The sequence below is a fragment of the Amaranthus tricolor genome, chromosome 10, assembly GCF_026212465.1.
Source record: "Amaranthus tricolor cultivar Red isolate AtriRed21 chromosome 10, ASM2621246v1, whole genome shotgun sequence".
Lineage (NCBI taxonomy): Eukaryota > Viridiplantae > Streptophyta > Magnoliopsida > Caryophyllales > Amaranthaceae > Amaranthus > Amaranthus tricolor.
In genome coordinates this window covers 5,584,305-5,604,121 of record NC_080056.1, presented here as the reverse complement: position 1 = coordinate 5,604,121, position 19,817 = coordinate 5,584,305, and the positions used below count along the sequence as shown (strand labels likewise).

Here is a 19,817-nt window from a genome sequence, read left to right as displayed (position 1 = left end):
TACAAGTGTACTTTTATATATTTATTGATCTATTATTTTGCGATACAAATTACCAATTTAGTAGACTGAGAAAATGAGAAGAATAGGTGAAAATCAATTCTAAAATCTTACTAAAAAAAGACTATTATTCCAGCCGAAACAAAACTCATTTTTGATATTATTTTCATTGATGCGGATAATTTTACAAAATGTTTGTGGAATCTCACATGAAAATTTTGTTTAGGAAAATTTGCAAAGAAACACCTTATAAAACCAGTTTTTTTGTAAAAAAACACCTTTTAAAATTTTTTTTGTAAAAAACACCTTTTAAGAGACTTTTTATTAAAAAAAACACCTTAAATCAGTTTCCGGTGACTTTTGTCAACTTTCAGGCGTTGACTATGCCATTTGAGCTTAAAAGTCAACGCCTGAAAGTTGACAAATGGCATAGTCAATGCCTGAAAGTTGACAAAAGTCATCGGAAACTAATTTAAGGTGTTTTTTTAATAAAAAGTCTCTTAAAAGATGTTTTTTTACAAAAAAAATTTTAGAAGATGTTTTTTTACAAAAAACTAATTCTATAAGGTGTTTCTTTGCAAATTACTCTTTTGTTTATGGTGCCCAATTCACTCTAATAGTTCCCCATCTTTAATGAAGTAATAATCAAGCAATCACATAGTCTTAGTAGATGTTTTTATTTAAAAAGAACTAAATAATGCTCATGCACGCACGACTTTAAAATTTTTGACATATGTATAAACAAAATATTTAAAAATTTACGCACTTAACTTTAACAGTCTCAAAATATCATACTCATTTAATATATAACATTAAAAATATTTTATAAAATATTAAAAAAATAAAATAAAATATAATTCTATAATTTTCTAATACATTAAATAATGTGACATAAAAAATAAAAATCAATCAATATGAATAATATCATAGTCATATTTGAAAAGTTAAAAGTCAAAAATATAAACATTAGTCAATAGTCATTATAACAATGACATTATCGTTAAGTTTTAGAGGAAATTTTTTTATTGAAAGTAACACATAATGACATAAGCAATTTTAAAAAGCGATGGCATCAACGGTGTTTTATTTTAATAATAGTTATAGATTATACTTCTAGATTTGTAATTTTAATCTGTCAAAATTATCACATTTGAAATGGAAATTACAACTTTATAAACCCACCTCTGTTCATATCCAGAACAAAACATGATTCAGTCTAGCATTAATACATCTACAAGTAGAGCATTACTGCAAGATGATCCGTGTTCTAAAGAGCAGAAATGGTTTATTATGGTTTCAGAAAACTGCATGAAATTTCTGCAACAGATTTCAACATGAGAAAAAGGGATCATACAAGAAGCAATTTATACAAAATTGAATTTCAATAGTTATGAAATGAAATATCAGCACCAGCCACCATGTATATAACTCGAGCATCGTAACGTTTCTACCTAAGAAAGTCTGCTGAGTTGCAGCAACTCTTTCACAATTGACTGAACGCGATTTCCTAACTATTTTGTGACATCCACCCAGTATGCTCTGTATAAATTAAACAATAACATTAGATAAGCTCAATTCAAGAGAATTGCGTTTGGATTTCTTCATAAAAAGCATCAACGTAGAGAACATTTACAATAAGAATATTTTTTAGATCAGATTAATACCTCTGAAACAGCGTTAAGCTTGAACTTTCATCGCCTCCGCAGTTTCATCACCATCTGTCATTTTTGCTTCACCACTACAAGACCAAAGGTAACACAATAAGAACAGGGAAAAATACGAGAGAAGCAACGATAAACATTTCCTCTTTATTAAACGGAAGCGACCAAAGAAACATTTGCAATATACATTTTTATCACTATAAATTTGAACCCCACAAACCCCGCCCCATAGGTGAAAACCACTTAGTGGCGATGGGGGTAATGGAGACGAAAATGAGAGCTAAAAAAAACCACCAGGAGGGGGGGGAAGGAGAACCGGAGAACTATGTGAGAGTCTGAGAGAAAGCTATGGTTAACAATTGGATTGGACAAAAGAACCCGGGGGAAATGTTTCAAGTGCATATCCTTTCAACTGTAATTAAAGATATATACAAAATTAGGAAGATTTAGAAGGGAAATACAAAAGCATCTAGATGTTAATAGCAAGGTGCTTGGACTCAAACAATTATAATAATTAAAAGTGCAAAATAATTGGATTATTTCCTAAAGCAAAATTTATACAGGTGGAAACAATGAGATTAAAAAAGCGTGACAAACAAATGTCATGTTTAAGGCAGCCTATGCTCTGCTTTGCATTAAGCAGCTTTCCTACTTCGCATCATTGGTTCTACAATAAATACAATTCTTTGGAATAGAAATGTGATGAGTGGAACAAAACTAAAAATAAAGTTGGGAAGAACATGCCCTTAGCTAAAGTATTCTGGCTGTACAATAGAAATGATGTCGACAGAAACACCTAATCATCCAAACAGTGAAAGTGTCCCTTGCCCTCCCCTCCACTTCTATCTTTCCAAATACGTAGTAACTAATTTCCATAAAATTACACCCATTTAAGCCTCAGGTACATTTAGAACATATTTTCTCTGACTGATACCATTCTGACAGCAATTAGTGACGAAGTGTCCAACTTGACTATTTTATGAAAAACTTGCAAGATTTTGAACTATTCGAGTGTCTTATTCATGTCCGAGTATCAAAGATTTGTACATGTACTTAAGGTCAAGTGAAGAATGCGGGCAAGGGAGTTTATAATTATTCAAGAACAATTTTTAACACTACGGCCTTTTTTAGAGTTCATGTGCAAAAATATGAAGCTTTAACAAGACAAATTTTTGTACACACAGATATATTCTCACATAAACAACATTCCGCTCTCTACACAATTTGGTTTTGTACCAAGACATTTTTTCAAGATTGCTCCCTATTTGATATGGAAACAAGTTGAGTATTACATGGTAAAGAATAAAGAATTGGACATGATTTTAAATAATTGGAGTAAGTGTGCCAACAAGTTTTGATTTTAAACATGAGAGCAAACAAAAACACAATCAACTCAAAATTACTCGCAAGAGAAAATGATTGCAATAAGATATTAGTACACTGCCCAACAACAAAACAATACTAGAACCCAATCACATACCAAAGTAGATCAAGATACAACCAAGGAGGAGGACAAAGTGAGAAACCAATAGTTACAGAAAACCACATGGACACATGGTTATAAATGATTCCACCAAAGATGCCCACGACCAAACAACTAGAGATTTCCTCCCCAAGAACAAATAAGCAATGAACACATACACTAAGCTTAAAATTTGTAACAACGTGGGTGCAAGCTATGGGAAACAAAGTGGTCGCTCTACATCTATGGAGCCCAATTATAGTTGAATCGGTTGTGAATCTTCCATAGGGGTCGAGACCAAGCTAGCACCCCAATGTGAGACTTACTCCATGTTACTTAATCATTGCACGTGTTAGACGTGTTATCCCTAGTATTAGTTCTTAATTATTAACTCAAAGACCATTTAAAATCAAATCAATCAACCAACCCAAAACAAAAGATCGACCTACATCATGGTAGAGACTAGTGATCTATTTCCTGGTGGACTCAATCCCTTACTTATCTATATACTAGTTTTAGTGGTTAGTTACGTGCTTTACTTACGTGCTTTACACATTCTTTGAATGCCATGATCTAGTAAAACTCCGACAACCCTAGGAAACCCTCCACCAAAATTGCAAAGTTAGGCTCCACAAGCGTTATGGTCAAAATGCTTCAAACTAAACACAACAAAAGAAGCATATCTGCAAAAAGGAAAATAAAATGTTTTTGTAAACTAAACATAGTCAAACCATAGTTAAGTCTCATTTATCAAGAAGAAAGCCTCCCAAATAAAATTTTCTTCAAAGATGCCAATCCACAAAAGCAAATTGCACTTACAACCTAGCTATCGCTCAAAAACCACATATTGGATACAATCCTTCTCTTGTATCATCATTTTTGAAGAATATCATGTCATAATTAGTCACCAAAGTTAGATTGATGTCCACATGATGCCAATGAAATATAATGCATTACACAATTGTTTAGCCCTTATTCTAACTTACTGATCAACAAATAGAAAACCGATGATTAAGATCCATACAAGGGTCCGCTACATGAACACTAAATCATTTGAAGTGATTCTCCACACGAACACTAAATCATTTGCTAACGTGAGCTTTCCTTCATTTTCTACTCCAATCCAACCCATTCGCCTCACTTAGCTTCTTGGGCTCTTCTCACTTCCTCTCTAGTAGTATTGTCAGATAACCAAACAATGGAAACCAAAACTAAAAAACAATTTATGTGTAATTATTTCTCAAGACAAGATAACATTCTTCAAATTTCTTTCTCTATGGAGAAAATAGTCCCCAAATGAGATTAATCTCCACAACTGTGCCTATGAAAGAAGAGTCATTACACAACTGTATATAGAATCCACACATAAAAAAAGGAGTGTACAAAGAAAGTCTTATGAATACTCATCGAGGTCAATCAAAATAATCAGTATAATCAGAGCTAAACTATCACTACAACATTTCCACGAGCTTCCCTTTCTCCATTTGCTTTTCCCCAAATAATCCAAAACGAAAATCCCATAAACTCCCAAGTCCCAAGGAACAAACTACATAGCCACAGTTCCACTAAAGTGACTCCCTAACATGGTGAGAGGGTGTGATGCTAGAAAAATAAATTCTCCCAAATTCAACATATATCCAACTACGTAACATAAATACCAAATCAATTTCTAAATGCGCATTTCAAAAAATCAAATTTTAACTAAATAAATAACAAGCACAACAATGCCAAAAGTCTTAAATAAATGAGATTACTGCATAACCAAGATTTCAACTCCTGTGATCGTCTACAAATAAAACTAGACTGAATAAACGTTAAAAGAAAATGCACATGATACCTTGCAGAAGCATCAGCATTGGCAATAGCATCACCATCAGCATTAGTATCAGCATCGGTATTACCAATTGCATCAGCAAAAACATTAGCATCAATATGCACATCACCCAGCTTTGAATTTTTTTGTTCATACAGAAAAGTCTTAGTAATCAGATTACAAACAGTATAAACAAACTGAACAGAATCATTACACGGAATTGGGTACGTAATCTTATTAAAAACCTCCCTTGATACATCGGATTCAACAAACCCAACAATAGGAATCTGAAGCTTAGTAGCTTCATTAATAACAGAACTTTTCCTCTCAAAATCCAAAACAACAACACAATCAGGAGGTTGAGCAGGTGCAAAACAAATCTTCTTATTCCTGGATCGAAACTTTTTAGGGCTAGCAGAATTAGTCAAAAACCCACTAAGACGCCAGTACTGAGAATAAGGAGAAAGAAAGGAACCATGGCCAATTTTGCGAGTCATATGGTCGAAAATGTCATCGTAAAGAGGATTAGTATTGACAAAAAGGAAGCGAGATTTGGCACGAATGAGGTGAGACATGAAATCGAGAGCATTACGAAGGGAAATTAGGGTTTTGTCGGAATCGATAATGGAGGTTCCGTTACGAGAGCCATAGATGAAGGGTTTGAAATGGTGTGAAGTGATTCGACGACCCAAATGGGCATTTGTTGTTAGGAGTTTTTGGATTACCACTGAGTGGATTGTCATTTCTGGGTTGTGGGAAGAGAAACTACCTTCCTTTGATGAAATAGGGGAATGAGGAAGATGAAGGACAAATTATCAAGGGTTTTGGGTTTTGGCTCACAAATTCTCGAGAGCCAATGTACACCTATTGTCTTAAATAATCTAATCATTTATAATATTAATTAGTTACAATTGTGATCAATTAGAGAAATAAGTCTTATAATAAAACAATCTCATATAATACTTTTTGATTAGGTATTGGGTGTTAGCTTTTGAGGTTTTGAATTACAATTGGCCTTCAGATTCATTTTGAAGTGTTCTTAGATGAGTTAGCTCAATTGTTATAAGAAGTGTTTAGGTGCATTTTGTTTGTTGATATTGTATTGGCAGCTAAGATTGTATAGAAGTAAATACTAAGTTAGAATGATGGGACAAGAATTAAAATTTAAAATTATAAGGCTTTAAAGTAAATTGAAGTAAGTGAATTATTATTTTAGTACATAAAAAATTGGTAAAGACATACAATATAAATTTCATAGAGAGTAGTGGATGGAATGTGGCCATACATAAAGAACAAGTTTTGTCGGTTGGCCAATAGATTAAAGTTGCTATTTAGTTCAGAATACGTGTTGAGCTATTAGAAAAGGATCATTATAAAATAATAGGATTAGAAAAATGTGAATGTTTATTTGAATGAGAGAACAACTGAACGTATTATAAGGTATAAAATTTAAAACGAAGATATAATAAAAGCTTTAATAATAATAAATATTAAAAGATAAATGGGAATTGATTTTAAGAGAGTTTGAGCATGTGAAATGATGGGTTATTAGTGAGCAGAAGTTAAATAGAAAGTTAGATTGGGTTTCGCTGGCGTGAATCTAGGTGCATCAGAATGGGGGTGGGTGGGTAGTTATTGGGCTAGGTAAAGGTAGGGGTGATTGTGGGGAGTTTATTTTATGTTTTTTTATTATAGTTTTGTTATTTCATTTTATTTTCCTTTTTTTTTTGTTGATTACCTATGAAAATAGGTCACCATTTGCACAATATTTACGAGTAAGTGATTTAAAAGCTGAGATTACTTATGGTAAATTAAAAAGTAGATTTATTATAGAAAATCAGTAACATGTTAGATTATTGAGTGTAATTTTTTTAAATTTTATTAATATCAACTTTTTATAAATTTTTAATTGTTCACAATTAGAGATATTTAACATTGAATACGTACATTGTCAAATGTATTGAATTAGACAACAATAGTGAATAAGAGAGAGTATGTCACAAAATTATAGGTTAATGATGTAAATTAGATATAAAAGTTATACTTCCTCCTTTTTTTAGATGCACCATAGAGAAACTTTGGATCATTTATTATTTTATGATATTTTACACATTGCGGCTAGTGTACGAGAAAAAAATATAGTTACGTGTAATTTTGTTTTATTCATCTAGCTGCATATTTTCGAATATCAATAATTTGTAATTTTTTGTTATGTATAAATTTAGATATAAACTATCCAACAAACGCATTGAACTGCGCAAAATGGTGTATAAGTGCAAGTTAAAGTATTTTATAATAATATTATGATGAATATGAGAATCAAAACTTATCTCAGTTAGAAAATAAGTATCACTTTTTTAGATAAGATTAAAAATTATGAGTTATTTTCACCTGAACCTTATTTTTCGCGTACTTTATAATAAAAAAATATTATGAAGATTATTATATTTATATTCTCAAGCATGACTACATGAGTACAACAATTGATAGATGTCTTCAACAACATAGGCTATTTGCAAGTTCACATTCAAAATCCGTCAAAGTTGAATAATCATCATTACAGCAAGTCCATAAGCATTGTTGTCATAGTGCTCTCAGCAACTTCCTGTAACATGATAATAAAATATTAATTTCCGATTAGTAATATAAATATTAATAGTGTAAAATAGAGTTAAAAATCATAAAATAAGTATAGTTCACTAAGATTTAGGTGAGGCGCGGAACAAAAATTTTTATTATATCAAAATAAGTATAGTTTAATAAGTATTTTGCGATGCCTTTTAAAATTGAGCTCTTTATTATATCAAAAAATAAATTTTTTTTCATTTTGAGAAAAATAATACTAGACGAAATGTATAATAATATTATATTCTAAAATTACTTTAAATATAAAAAAGTTTACAAATAAATCACTTAAAAAGTGTTGCTAAAAACAGTGCTGAATAGCACCATTTAATATTTGAAACCCCTTATTTTGAGGGTCCTAATTAGTCGGCTACCCCGACTATGCTTAGAACCGGCCTTGATTTAGGTCAACTAAATAAGTGAATTATCATAAAATATAGTTAATAATTAATAATTAATAGCTGCTTAAAGCGATTAATTTGACTTGTTGATTTTATCAACAAGTTTGACCAGTTAATCTTGATCACACTGTTAGAAGCAGTTTGTTCAAAAACAGTTTATCCATATCAACAAGATACTTCAAATAGCTAATTAAGATTATGTAGATAATTTGACTACCTAACTTATGTATTTATAATAGAATAAGGTAAAATTACATAATACAATACTAAACTATTTTACCGAACACTTCAAATAAAATAATGAAAATATTACTTACCTGGTATCGTTGTTGATGATGATGTCGATGAGGAAGTGGCATACCTCTTTCATCATACAAAATCAAACCACTAAATCTTGGAAGTTTACATTTAACCCCCATCAATATTGGCCTTTGCCAAACAGGTAGCAATTTGGACCCACCACAACAACCATAACAATTAAACTTAATAATCTTATTATTATTATTATTATTATTATTATTATTATTTTTTGATAATTTCCAATTACAATTTTTATCTTCATAACTCCACTTATTCGCTGCGCTCCAACAAGGCGATCCTAACAACACACGTCGCACATCCATCATCCCGCATTTGGATGTTGTTGTTGTTGTCGTTGTTGATGTCATATTTGTTATCATCGACTCTGTGTCGTTGTCGTCGTAGTAGTCATGGCTAGCAATTTTGTTCCTCGAAGAAGACTTGGTCTTAAGTTTAAGAAAAATAAGGGTAAAACATACTATTATGATTAATATTGTGGTGCAAACTAGTAAAATTATGGATTTTTTTGTGGATATTTTAAGTTTATCCTCTAGATTCCACAATGCATCCATTCATGAAAAATATTATTTTTTGTTGATGTGTTTATGTTATAGAATAGAATATGTAATGCATGGGAATGGTAAAAGAAAAAGCATGAGGTTTAATCGGTGGATCATCACGAGAAGAATTGGTATTAAATTAGGAGCTACCGATCAATTATTGTCAATGCACGAGAAGTGCATGAATGGAACATCATCAACCAAAGTATGTTACATACCTATGTTATGTTTATTGTTCAGGTTAGAGATGTTCATTTGGTCATTGGATCAATTTTAAATCTAGTTTTTTGAGTCAGTTTAAAATTGGGTTTTATGTTCATATTGGTTTTTATATAATTGCAAATCTCAAGTCAAATCAGATTCGGTTATAAAGTCAAATTGAATATTGGGTCATTGGATCTGTTTTGTACATCTCTAGTTCAGGCCATTTATGATTACTTTTTTATTTCTTTGGTCATGTAATTAGCCTTATCTTCTATCGTGCATTGCCTTGTTGTGTTTCTATCTTGTGTTGTCTTGGTATTCTTTTCTCTGTATGTCTTTCTCAAGCTTGAGGAATTATTTTGGCTGCATCTTCCATTTTGGGCATATTTTTCGTTTTACTTCTCTCTCTAGACTCTAACTATAGTTTCTATGAATGAGATATTTTGGAAATGATGATGACTTGATTCTAATTACACTTTAAAATTGTGACAGTAGTCACAATTTGATAATGTAGCAACGGGAGTAATAAAGTTGTCGTACTATTAATCATCAACAGGAATCATGAGAATTGCTTGTGATATCGCTTAAATCAGCATAAAATGCGATGTTTAATATCTTGGTGGAATGGTTATTATTTCGGTAAATTTGAAAATCTTTACTATAAAGACGATACAATACAATCTTTTTATAACCCATTTGATGTTAGAATTAAGTGGTGAGAATGTTAATTAAAATTTAACTAATTTAACAAGAAAAGTACTTGATACCCGCCACCCGGGTTCAAAAATTTAATGTTCCTTCAAAAATAGTCGTTTTTTTCTTCGTTTTCCTCTCTTATCCCACTTCTCTTTCTTCCCGATTTTTCCCTTTTCCCATCAAAGTTTGCGCAACATAAACGATAAGAATATAAATTGAAAGCAAATTCTACAATATAAACTCAGATGTCGTAAGACATGCCATAAATTACATATCAAAGCCGCCAGCCAATGCATACTTCTAGTTGACATCCTTATGCCATGAAGAACCGAGTAATCGACACTTATGGTACACGGCCACACAATCAACGGTAAGACTAATCTGTTACCGGATGAGAATGATAATTTATAACGGGACAGATACAATGGAACACATACACGACCAAATACGTTCAAAGAAAATCCTTGTTTCGTTTACTGACTAGCTAAGTGGCTCGGAGAACTGTTAAACATGGTATGCCACATATATGCTCTCGAAAGCACCATCTCTAGCTCTTGATCGGTCCAATTCAGTGTCCGAAGGTGTTGAAGGAACATTACCATCTCTTGAAAATCAAGCTTCATGATTTTATCAGACCACTGAAAGGTAAAAGAATACGAAACGAGTGTTAAAGAAGTTTTCCGTACACACTTGACTAAGACTTTTCCGTACACTAGGAAAGATGACTTACAGTTAGAAGGAAACTGGCTGCTATGTACACGAGAAAATCGGGTAAAGCATCACCTTCTGCAAGGTATGTATCCCAAAGGCGCGTGACGAGGGGAAAAGGGATCTAGAAAGACAAAGTTCTGTTTGTTAGTTCACACTAGAAAACCAGGGTAACGTCAATGAAGGTAGATTATCGCTCCTAGTCTAGACCGGAAAATCTGGTTTAGTTTCCCAGTCCAGACCCGATGAAACCGATTTCCCCATTTTGGTGGTCTAGACCGGATTTTCATTCTATCACTGGTCCTGAAATCCGGTCTAAACCAATCGCAATCCGGTTCTGGACCGATGCACACTGCTTATTAGTCCAAAATAAAAGAATACGAAACAAAGGATGAAAAACAAACCTCACGTATTAGAAGACAATTGAACCACCGAAATGCAAACTGAAGGAACTCAAGACCGTGCTCTTCCATATGTTTCGAAACAGGTTCTGTTCCATTATTTCATTGAAAAAGCAAAATTGAATAAGAAAATTTGAGCCATAAAAATGGAGGGCCATAGAAAAATGAGTTGGGGGATGGGGAATTTGAACTGTGACAAATGCAGACAACAGATCAGAAATTTGTTCGGATTTGTAAAAAAGAAAAGACAAGAAGAAGTTGTACAAGTCAAAATGGGTATTTGAGTATTAACATATAAAAAAGACACTGAAAACGATGATGTATTAGAATTCGAACAATGTGTCTCAAACTCCAATATTGCCAAGATCAAATGTATGAAGTTTAGTGACAAACAAATTACGCTATCAATGATATCGATGTTTGTAGGAGAAAGTAAAGCAATAAAACGACACAAAAATTTAACGAGGTTCACCCAACTTAGGCTACGTCCTCCGGTGTGTAGTATCTCTTATATTATCAAAGGAGTTCAGAACTCTCAAATATGGAGAATTACAATAGAGAAGAGATATAGGCTAGTGTTTGGCTTGGGGTATATTTTTGTGGATGTTGATCAATTACAATGTGAATGAGAGCTCTCTATTTATAGGAGAGATCACACTAAGTAACATTAAGTATATTAAAGCTATGAATAAATGATAATGAAACATCCCCAAGAACTTGAAGAGTCAAAAACAGCATCCTAGGAGCATCAGAGACATCGCTCGACCAAAGCAGAGGCTCGCTCGGTCGAGCAGCCTGGTCGAGTGGACTACAGGAAGTTTCTGGTTGCATTATGTCTGCTCGCTCAACCCATTCTGAAGATCGCTCGGTCGAGCGAGCTGGTCGAGGGGCACTTCAGAGGGCTTCTGACAGTATTGCTCGACTTGCATAGTAGAGCATCTTAAACCTTTGAACTTCTTCATTAGGTCCCATAACTCCCATTAATAACTCATACTTCATTACCTCATTAATCCATACTTTAATCATCATCATAAACCACAATTATCAAGACTCATCTTAATACACCCATTCATGACATACTTATGGGATTCCATCCCAAGAGTCACCACATGAATGCACACACCAAATGTGCACTCAAGTCACACCATTCATAACACACACCAATTCCCAACAATTGATTTATTAGCCTTCCATGGGCACTAACCATAGTGTAAAAATGTGGTAACGGCACGATCGCAGTAAGAGACTGATGATACGGTAACGGGTGTGATGTTATCGTAACGCCTAAATATTGGTCGAAACCATAATATATCCATTGCTACGGCCCATAAAGTAATTGTTTTACACCTTTACCACGTGGGAAATACCAGTTCGTTGTTTTTAAAAATCTTTACAACGCAAGCCGACGCGATCCGCTGCGACCTTATTTTTACACTATGGCACTAACCTCTAAACCACTCTTTTGAAAGCTAGTGCCAGAAGATACCCTCACAAAAACAGTGTAAATACTTAAAGATAAAAGGCCACAAACTCATATCACCCATCATACAACCTCATCAACAACAATACCAAAGCTTAAAGATGAAAGAAACAGTAATGTAAAAGGGGGCCAACAACAACATACCATCGATCCTCCGAACCAACTCCCTCAGTTTAAAAACAAGTCTCTGGATTCCTGGTTGAGCAAAAGTGTAATGGTCTTGCATACCATCAAGCAATTTTGAAAGGCACCAATAGCAATCAGCCTCAACCTCAGCGAGTTTTTCTTCGGATAGATCCAAAGTCGACCAAGTATCAATGCTTCCTTCTAAGTGTTCGGACAAGAATACCACCAGAAATGGTGTCACAAGATCATTAATTCCTTGTACATATCCACTAGCAGGATGTCGGATGGCCCTGGTTACACGTAAAACAAGCCAAAATGAGCATCAGGACACCTAAAGAGATTTCTACATGGAGATAAGCCGAAGATGAAGTTTCAGCGCATAATATTCATCGTATAACCCTCATTTTAATTAAAACTATCTTCTTGAAACCGGTAGCTTAGGCATGCGACTGTATCTTTCAAAGTTTTACACTGGACAGAAGATCTGACAATTAAAAAGATGAAATTGAAATTAAATATTACTACCGACCAAGTGTAGAGTATCCGCTCCAAAGATTTCTGGACTGCAGGTTGCTGAAAGAAAGTTACATCCGGTACAGTTCTAGGACAATCAACTGCAATCTAGAGAGACAATAAAAATATTAATTGAAAATAATAATTTAAAAAAAAGAAAAAATACCAGGAAATAACCTTTTGCTTATTTCCCTACAATAATACCAACTTTTAATTAACCATGAATAATTACAACTTTGAGGGTGCTTCCCTAGAATATCCCTAACATGTTAAAAATTAAAGTATAGGAGATTATATGACAAAAAAATTGGTAAATTAGCTAAAAAACTAAAAGTTGGTATTATTCTAGGATAATATCCCAAATAATCAAAAGTTTGTACTATTATAGGGAAATTAACGAAAGCTTGTATTATTCACGGTAATATTTCCTAAAAACAAGAATTTAATCAGGACTTCAGCAAGCACATAAGAGCGCTAATTTATCCTTGAACACACCTGACGGAGCATGTTGATTTCATCATCTGAACGTTCAGAATCTGGAATATCATAATACTGTGCCACAGAATCAAGATACTCATTGCGCTTCCTCCTCAGAACTCCTTCCCTTCTATCTGAATTAAGTGGTGCATATCCCTGTTGTCAGTTCATGTTCAAACTTATGAACAATAAAAATACATACATTGTACAGTCGAATAAATATAAGTACTTCATACATGACGTCTCTTAAAAATGCATGGAGCACATAAATAAATGACATCATACATAGAATCAAATACATAGTTTACCACAAGCACATAATGTCATTGACTAATTAATGTGTAATATCTATATCCCATGAAACTCGACTCAATAAACTAGATCAAACGTTCCAATAAATTGGTCTTGAAATTGAATAGAAAACTAAATAAGTTCACAAGCACTACCCAAGGGGCCAACTCCCATAGATTGGTGGAATCCTCACCAAAGATTGGAGTATTAGAAAGTCCGGTATTTGGGACCCCTTGCACTTGGAAAGACCTGGTACCTTACATCATAGACTAAGAGGCCGTATTTTTAATTTGTTTATTTATTTTTTTATGACAAAGGATTAAGTATAAGTACTGCAAAGTGCTCCAGCTCTGAAAACAAGGCCTTGAGGGTACAATCCCGGAAAAAAAACATTGACACACGTGCAGAAAGATTAGATAAAAGGCAATGATATGCGCATATTAAAAATGCGACTGAGAGCAGGGCTTGAGGTTTCAACTACCAACAATAGAGATGAAACAGGTGCAAAACAAAAGGCTCTGATGGCAGCCATGAAGTATACAGTAGACAAACCCTTCAATTAATAAAAGTTGCAGCGGCAACTATACAGATTGAGGAAGCACATATAATTTCCTTTTCTTACTACCACAACCCTGTAAACTCTTGGAGTTAGAGCCTATCGCATAGAAGAAACCAGGGTTATCATCCAGCTGCATACATACCATAAATGTTCTATGCAGTCAACTTGTTAGATAAGCATCATTTGTTAAAACACAACCCAAAACCTCACCATATACTTGTTTCTAAAAGCTACAAGAAGAATGAATATCAACTATTTAATATAGCCATACAAATAAGGAATGTGCCACTAAGTATTTAAGAGTCAAACACAGAATTGTACTGTATAAGCTTACCAAAAGAAGTCTCCAGACAACAGGGCGCATGTAAGATGGCACACCATTCCAAGCTAGCTCCCGCAGTTTTTCTTCAGGGTGGAAAACAGACTATTAGAAGGGAACTCTCGATGATAGTTTATATTTCGCATTTAAAATTATATACTGAGTAAAGAAACAAAGGTTTTTAAGGGTTTTTTAATGCAGAAGCCAGCAGCCAAGTACTATATACAGATAATAGATGGAAACTCCATGAGATATACTAAAATGTAATTAGCCATTCAGAAAGTCAAGCAACTTCAGAAACGTGAAAAGTCACTTTACTCCTTGATACACTAAAATTTTAATTCAGATGTCAATGTAGAATGCAATAGCCTGACCGAAACCACCCATTCTCTTCACCAATACCCGACACAGGAACCAAGGACAAATGGGATAGCAAGAGCTCAGTCACAGCAACATCATTCTGTTATGGAAGCTTCAGGATAAAGATACTCAGAGGGCAATTCAAACATTGACAAAGGATTTTTTCTGAAAAACTGGAGAAGAAGCAAGCATGCACAAATGAAGTACAAAAAAAATGCATGAGTAAATGAAGAGGCATCCAGAAAATATTTTGCCTCTTTTTTATCTAAATAATTTTTCAATCATGGAGAGAAGCGATGTAATATGCTGACAAATATGAGGGGTATTATGAGGTTGCAATATAATTTGATTGGTGCATAGCTTGTAGTAGTAGACATTGGAAATGAGTTATAGGAGTAGTTGGGAGTTGATTCACTTGACTGGTTCCAGCTAGTAAAGTTGGACGTTTTGATTGGAATTTAACGTTGGTTGTTTGGTTAAATTATTTCTTGATGTTCATCACTTATTAGATAAAAAGCATGGCAATAAACGAAAGCCAACAAAACAAGTTGCTATTACCAAGCATGTTTTTTTAGTTTTTTGAATTGAAAACGTAGCACAACACCATCTACATGAGGGTTAAACCCGGATACGAGGCTATTGCTAACGTTGGTGCATATTAAATAACATGTACAGTTCTACATATTGTTTTATGCATAGTTATATGAAAACAAACTAGCATTACCCCCAAAAAATAGTTGTAGTACCTAAAGTAACTGTTGGCACTGAAAGCTCCTTTTTGAACTTCATGACCCTAGCTGAATCTGTAGCTCTTGCACTCAAAGGAGTCTTATGAGACTCTTTAGATGTATTGACAGGAGACACTGACGGTTTTGACTTTCGTAGAGAAGAATCAGAGTCATTATCATCTGTGCTTGGAGAATGTTCCTGCATCCCAACTCAAAGATAAACAGTTTGTACAATAACAACATAAGCCATCAGAAGTAAAGGGGGAGATTTCATTCATCTTGCCTCAACAGGGTTATCCTCGTGTTTACTTGGTCCTGCATCATTTTGAGAGGAGCTCCTTTTGTAATCCCGAGGAGATAGATGCATGCTAGAAACATCAAAAGGTTCTGCTCGGCGGCTCAGCAATACTTTACCAGGAAAACTGTGTCCTTTGAGCAGCCTATAATATACATAATATCAGAAGTAAACGACAACACACAGGCAACACGGCAAAAGGAAGTCAAAATACTTGAACTTTTTTCTTTCTAAACCATATGTTTACATACTTAAGCAAAAACCAATAAGCCCCAAGCCCTCCACATTCTACATATAAGGGGAAACAAATGATACACGTTTGTTCAACTCTATTGGAATAAAATGCTAAAAGTTATACTCACAATTAGAGGTGTTAAAACCGACACGATGATCCGATATTTATCTGACTTCGTAATTGAACCCGATTTGATCCGAGTTCAATTATAATTTTACAATTATGTAAAATTCAACATGGACACAAGACCTGATTTTTAACCGATCCAAAACACGTAATCTAAAATCAACCCGATGACACAAATGAACACCTTTACTCAAATAGTATTAGTTTGCAAACAGAAAACAAAGTCCTAAATATCCCGGAATGAAATCATATCTATGCAAGTAGATGACTAGCAGCCTCACTTTTGATGGAACGTGATCAATAATGAGTGCTGCTCAGTTCAGAATACAGCATTCCCTTACCTTAAGCCATTATGTGGCTTTCATCTAGGCAGGATTCGCGAGGTGGGACGTAAGCAACCTTAGCCTTACTAGTGTAAACAAAGAGCTGACCTTTGCTCCGTTCAGAAACTCCCAAGAAATGTAGCTAATGCTAGGTTAATAACCATTTCCAAACTAATTCAGTTCCTAAATAACTTCAAAAAATTAAAAGCTAGAACAAATCAAATTATTGGGAGGTCTTCCTTTTTATATCCCAAAAAGAAATTATATAAATAAAATCCCAGAAATCCAATTGGGTAAGCATGAAAGTATGATAACTCTCAAACAAAACAAATAAGATCAAAACCCAATATCTTTGCACATATTAATAACATATTAAATTAAAATCATTGAGATATGATTTGATGAAATGGGAAACAATCACTAAATCAATCAATTAATTTTACAAAAAATAGCATTAACAACTACCCATAAATCAAGAGTATGAATAATGTAATCACTCCCATCAAAAATAAAAAAACAAACACAGAGATCTAAGAACTTTACTCAAATGGGTCTTCAAATATAATTGAAAATACACAAGATTCGTTAAAATTATTGAAATTTATGAGATAATTAAATGAAATCAAATCTTCAAAAGATGCAAATGAACCCTACCCTTGAACAGTTTTGAGGGTTTGATTGAAGCGAGAATCGAGAGAAGAAATGGGGTCTTTGATGGAATCATGATCAGCAGGTGGCGGTGAGTCGTTGTTGTTGTTGACAGTGTTCTTCATTGTTACACTTGTTCTCCTTTATTTGTTTTGAGTAACGAACATTTTTCATCTCATGTTCCTTTCTTGGAGTTGTATTAATTTGCTTCAAATCAAAAAGTTGCATCTGCCATTTTTGCTCTTGACACTCTTGAGGCCATAAAGTGATTTTTGCTATGATTTCATAAAATAATGATAACTTTAATTCTATGATAAAAGTTGGTTAGTTTAGTAGTTGATAATTATTTATTGGGTTTGATTTTTACCGTATGTAATAATAATTAATTTTAACTATCTTTTGAAAATTAAAAATAAGATGATAAAAAATCAGAATGATTAAAGAAGAATTCATGTGGACGATTATTGAAATTGTTATATTAGTTTATATAGTCGATCTTAATTTTTTGAAATTCCCTATATATATAAGGATTCTCTAACCTACCTTGTATTTTAAAAAAACATTCAAATACATAACAATAATTCCAATACATACCAATAAGCTTTTTATTGAAAACTGTACACTTAAATCGATTTGTTAGTTTCAAGTTCCAACTAATTATCTTTGAGGAACTCATAGTTCTATAATTGTAAGAGAGTTTTAGTGGTTTTACTGAAAAATAAAATCAACGAAAATTTTAGTGTTAAGTTAAGTAGAATCATTAAGGATAATAAACTTTTTCTTTTTCATCTTTTAAGCATTTTCATTTTCCTCGACACCCACAAAACCTCCTCGATGTCGATTCTTGAACAAAATGTGTCACAATCCTTGCTCCTTGTTTGGTTGAGAATTCAATTTTTACATCTCTATGTTGAGGTCCATATCATATATACGCTACTATGCCAAAGCTTACATGTTGTATTCCATCGACACTCTACTATTCGTCAAGAGTGGAGACGACTCAACGATTTGAAGCGAGTAGGATCATAACACTAGGAATCGACAACGACATTCACCTTCTTGTACCGCATAGTGGCGAAGGAGATTTCATGAGATATTGCTTCTACTTCAACAGTGGGCGTGGTAGCACATTGTTGAGGTACTTGTAATAAAGACTATGCGAGCATCCGCGTAGAATTGGTAAGGTTGTGGCATTCCCATCATCATCCGCCTATTGCTTTTGTTAGGATGGCTTGTCTAATATCAACCTATTAAAAATCATACACACTTTAAAAGTCATTAAAGTCATTTCTTCCATTGTCATATGATTTTGAAATGGTATTTTTTAGCTTATTCTGAAGTATGTGCACCTCTTGTTTCTTTGATTATAACTGACATTGATAAAAAATAATTAATATTGAAAAATATATGAAAGAAAAATTGCATTGCAAAATATAGAGCGTTTCTAATAATTTCAACGATGTCAAAAGAAATTGTTTAAAATCTTAGTGATTCAATTTTATTCAACCATTGAGACTGTCAATGTTTTTTATTTGATATTGTTGAGAACCTCAAAAGTTATATTCAATGTATGTTATGGTGTGATATGAATACTATTTCAGTGTGGAAGAGTTTAAAACGAGGTATTTGTAGGTGAATAAAGGCACAAAAGATACAAAAAGTTATCGCACATTAGCATCCATTAGTTGATAACAAAAACATATGGATATGGTGGGTAGGCCTTGAGTCGAGTCAATACAGTACTTAACGACGAATCCTCGCTTGCTAGGAGTCATGTTTGAGTGATACTTTTATGAAGTTTTTCTTTAGTTATTATGTGAAAGCTTAGATCTTGTTTATGTTCAATCCTTATTGTATTAGGACTTTGTTAGGGATGATGGATTCATGTTTATTTGATCATATTAATACTTAAGTGTGTTTTACATATTGATTATTGGCGAAATTGTAAAAAATAAACCAATTTTTGTTCAACCTGTTGAAAATAAATCTAATTATTTTTTATTTTTAAATAAACTCATTCATTCGGTATATTTACTGAAAATAAACTCAACTATTGTTTATTTCTTATTTTAGACTTACAAAAAAGCTTTGAACAAGTTTATAAAGAATAGGTAAGTTTATTTTTAGCAAATATACCTAATAGGTGGATTTATTAAAAATAAATAATAATTAGATTTATTTATAGTGGATCAAACAAGATTGATTTATTATTAACAATTTACCTTTATTTATATGCTCATAGTTTATCTCGAACTTAGATTTTCACTAGAAGCAATTGACTTGTGGTTATTTAATTTTTTTAACTAGAGTTTTAGGTATGTTACTATGTTAGTGTAATAACTCATTCGAGGAGGCAATTATTCTTTTCAAAATATTTCATAGGGTAGCATTGAATTTTTCTAAAAAAATAATGTTTATTAATGTTTTTTATTGGGCTTGTAAAATTTTAAATTCACAAAAACTTGGATGAGATGGTTTTAGGCCGACCTAATTCGCACGTGCAAGAACA

General features: G+C 33.1%; 3 protein-coding genes across 3 annotated transcripts; all 3 read right to left on the bottom strand.

Moving 5' to 3' along the window:
* Positions 1–1,115: 1,115 nt before the first annotated feature.
* Positions 1,116–5,791, bottom strand: LOC130825316 (ribosomal protein S2, mitochondrial). The gene is made up of 3 exons (XM_057690478.1): positions 4,958–5,791; positions 1,662–1,735; positions 1,116–1,536 (listed from the first exon to the last, which is right to left on the bottom strand). The coding sequence occupies exons 1-2, from the start codon at positions 5,674–5,676 to the stop codon at positions 1,675–1,677; spliced, it is 780 nt and encodes a 259-aa protein (XP_057546461.1). The 5' UTR covers positions 5,677–5,791; the 3' UTR covers positions 1,116–1,536; positions 1,662–1,674.
* A 1,512-nt stretch (positions 5,792–7,303) lies between these two features.
* On the bottom strand, positions 7,304–9,042 carry LOC130825315 (uncharacterized). The gene is made up of 2 exons (XM_057690477.1): positions 8,277–9,042; positions 7,304–7,538 (listed from the first exon to the last, which is right to left on the bottom strand). The coding sequence occupies exons 1-2, from the start codon at positions 8,829–8,831 to the stop codon at positions 7,491–7,493; spliced, it is 603 nt and encodes a 200-aa protein (XP_057546460.1). The 5' UTR covers positions 8,832–9,042; the 3' UTR covers positions 7,304–7,490.
* An 892-nt stretch (positions 9,043–9,934) lies between these two features.
* LOC130825314 (uncharacterized) lies at positions 9,935–17,608 on the bottom strand. Its single transcript, XM_057690476.1, has 10 exons — positions 17,315–17,608; positions 15,965–16,121; positions 15,700–15,880; positions 14,609–14,679; positions 13,443–13,580; positions 12,964–13,055; positions 12,453–12,724; positions 10,832–10,917; positions 10,450–10,551; positions 9,935–10,357 (listed from the first exon to the last, which is right to left on the bottom strand). The coding sequence occupies exons 1-10, from the start codon at positions 17,431–17,433 to the stop codon at positions 10,193–10,195; spliced, it is 1,383 nt and encodes a 460-aa protein (XP_057546459.1). The 5' UTR covers positions 17,434–17,608; the 3' UTR covers positions 9,935–10,192.
* Positions 17,609–19,817: the final 2,209 nt, after the last annotated feature.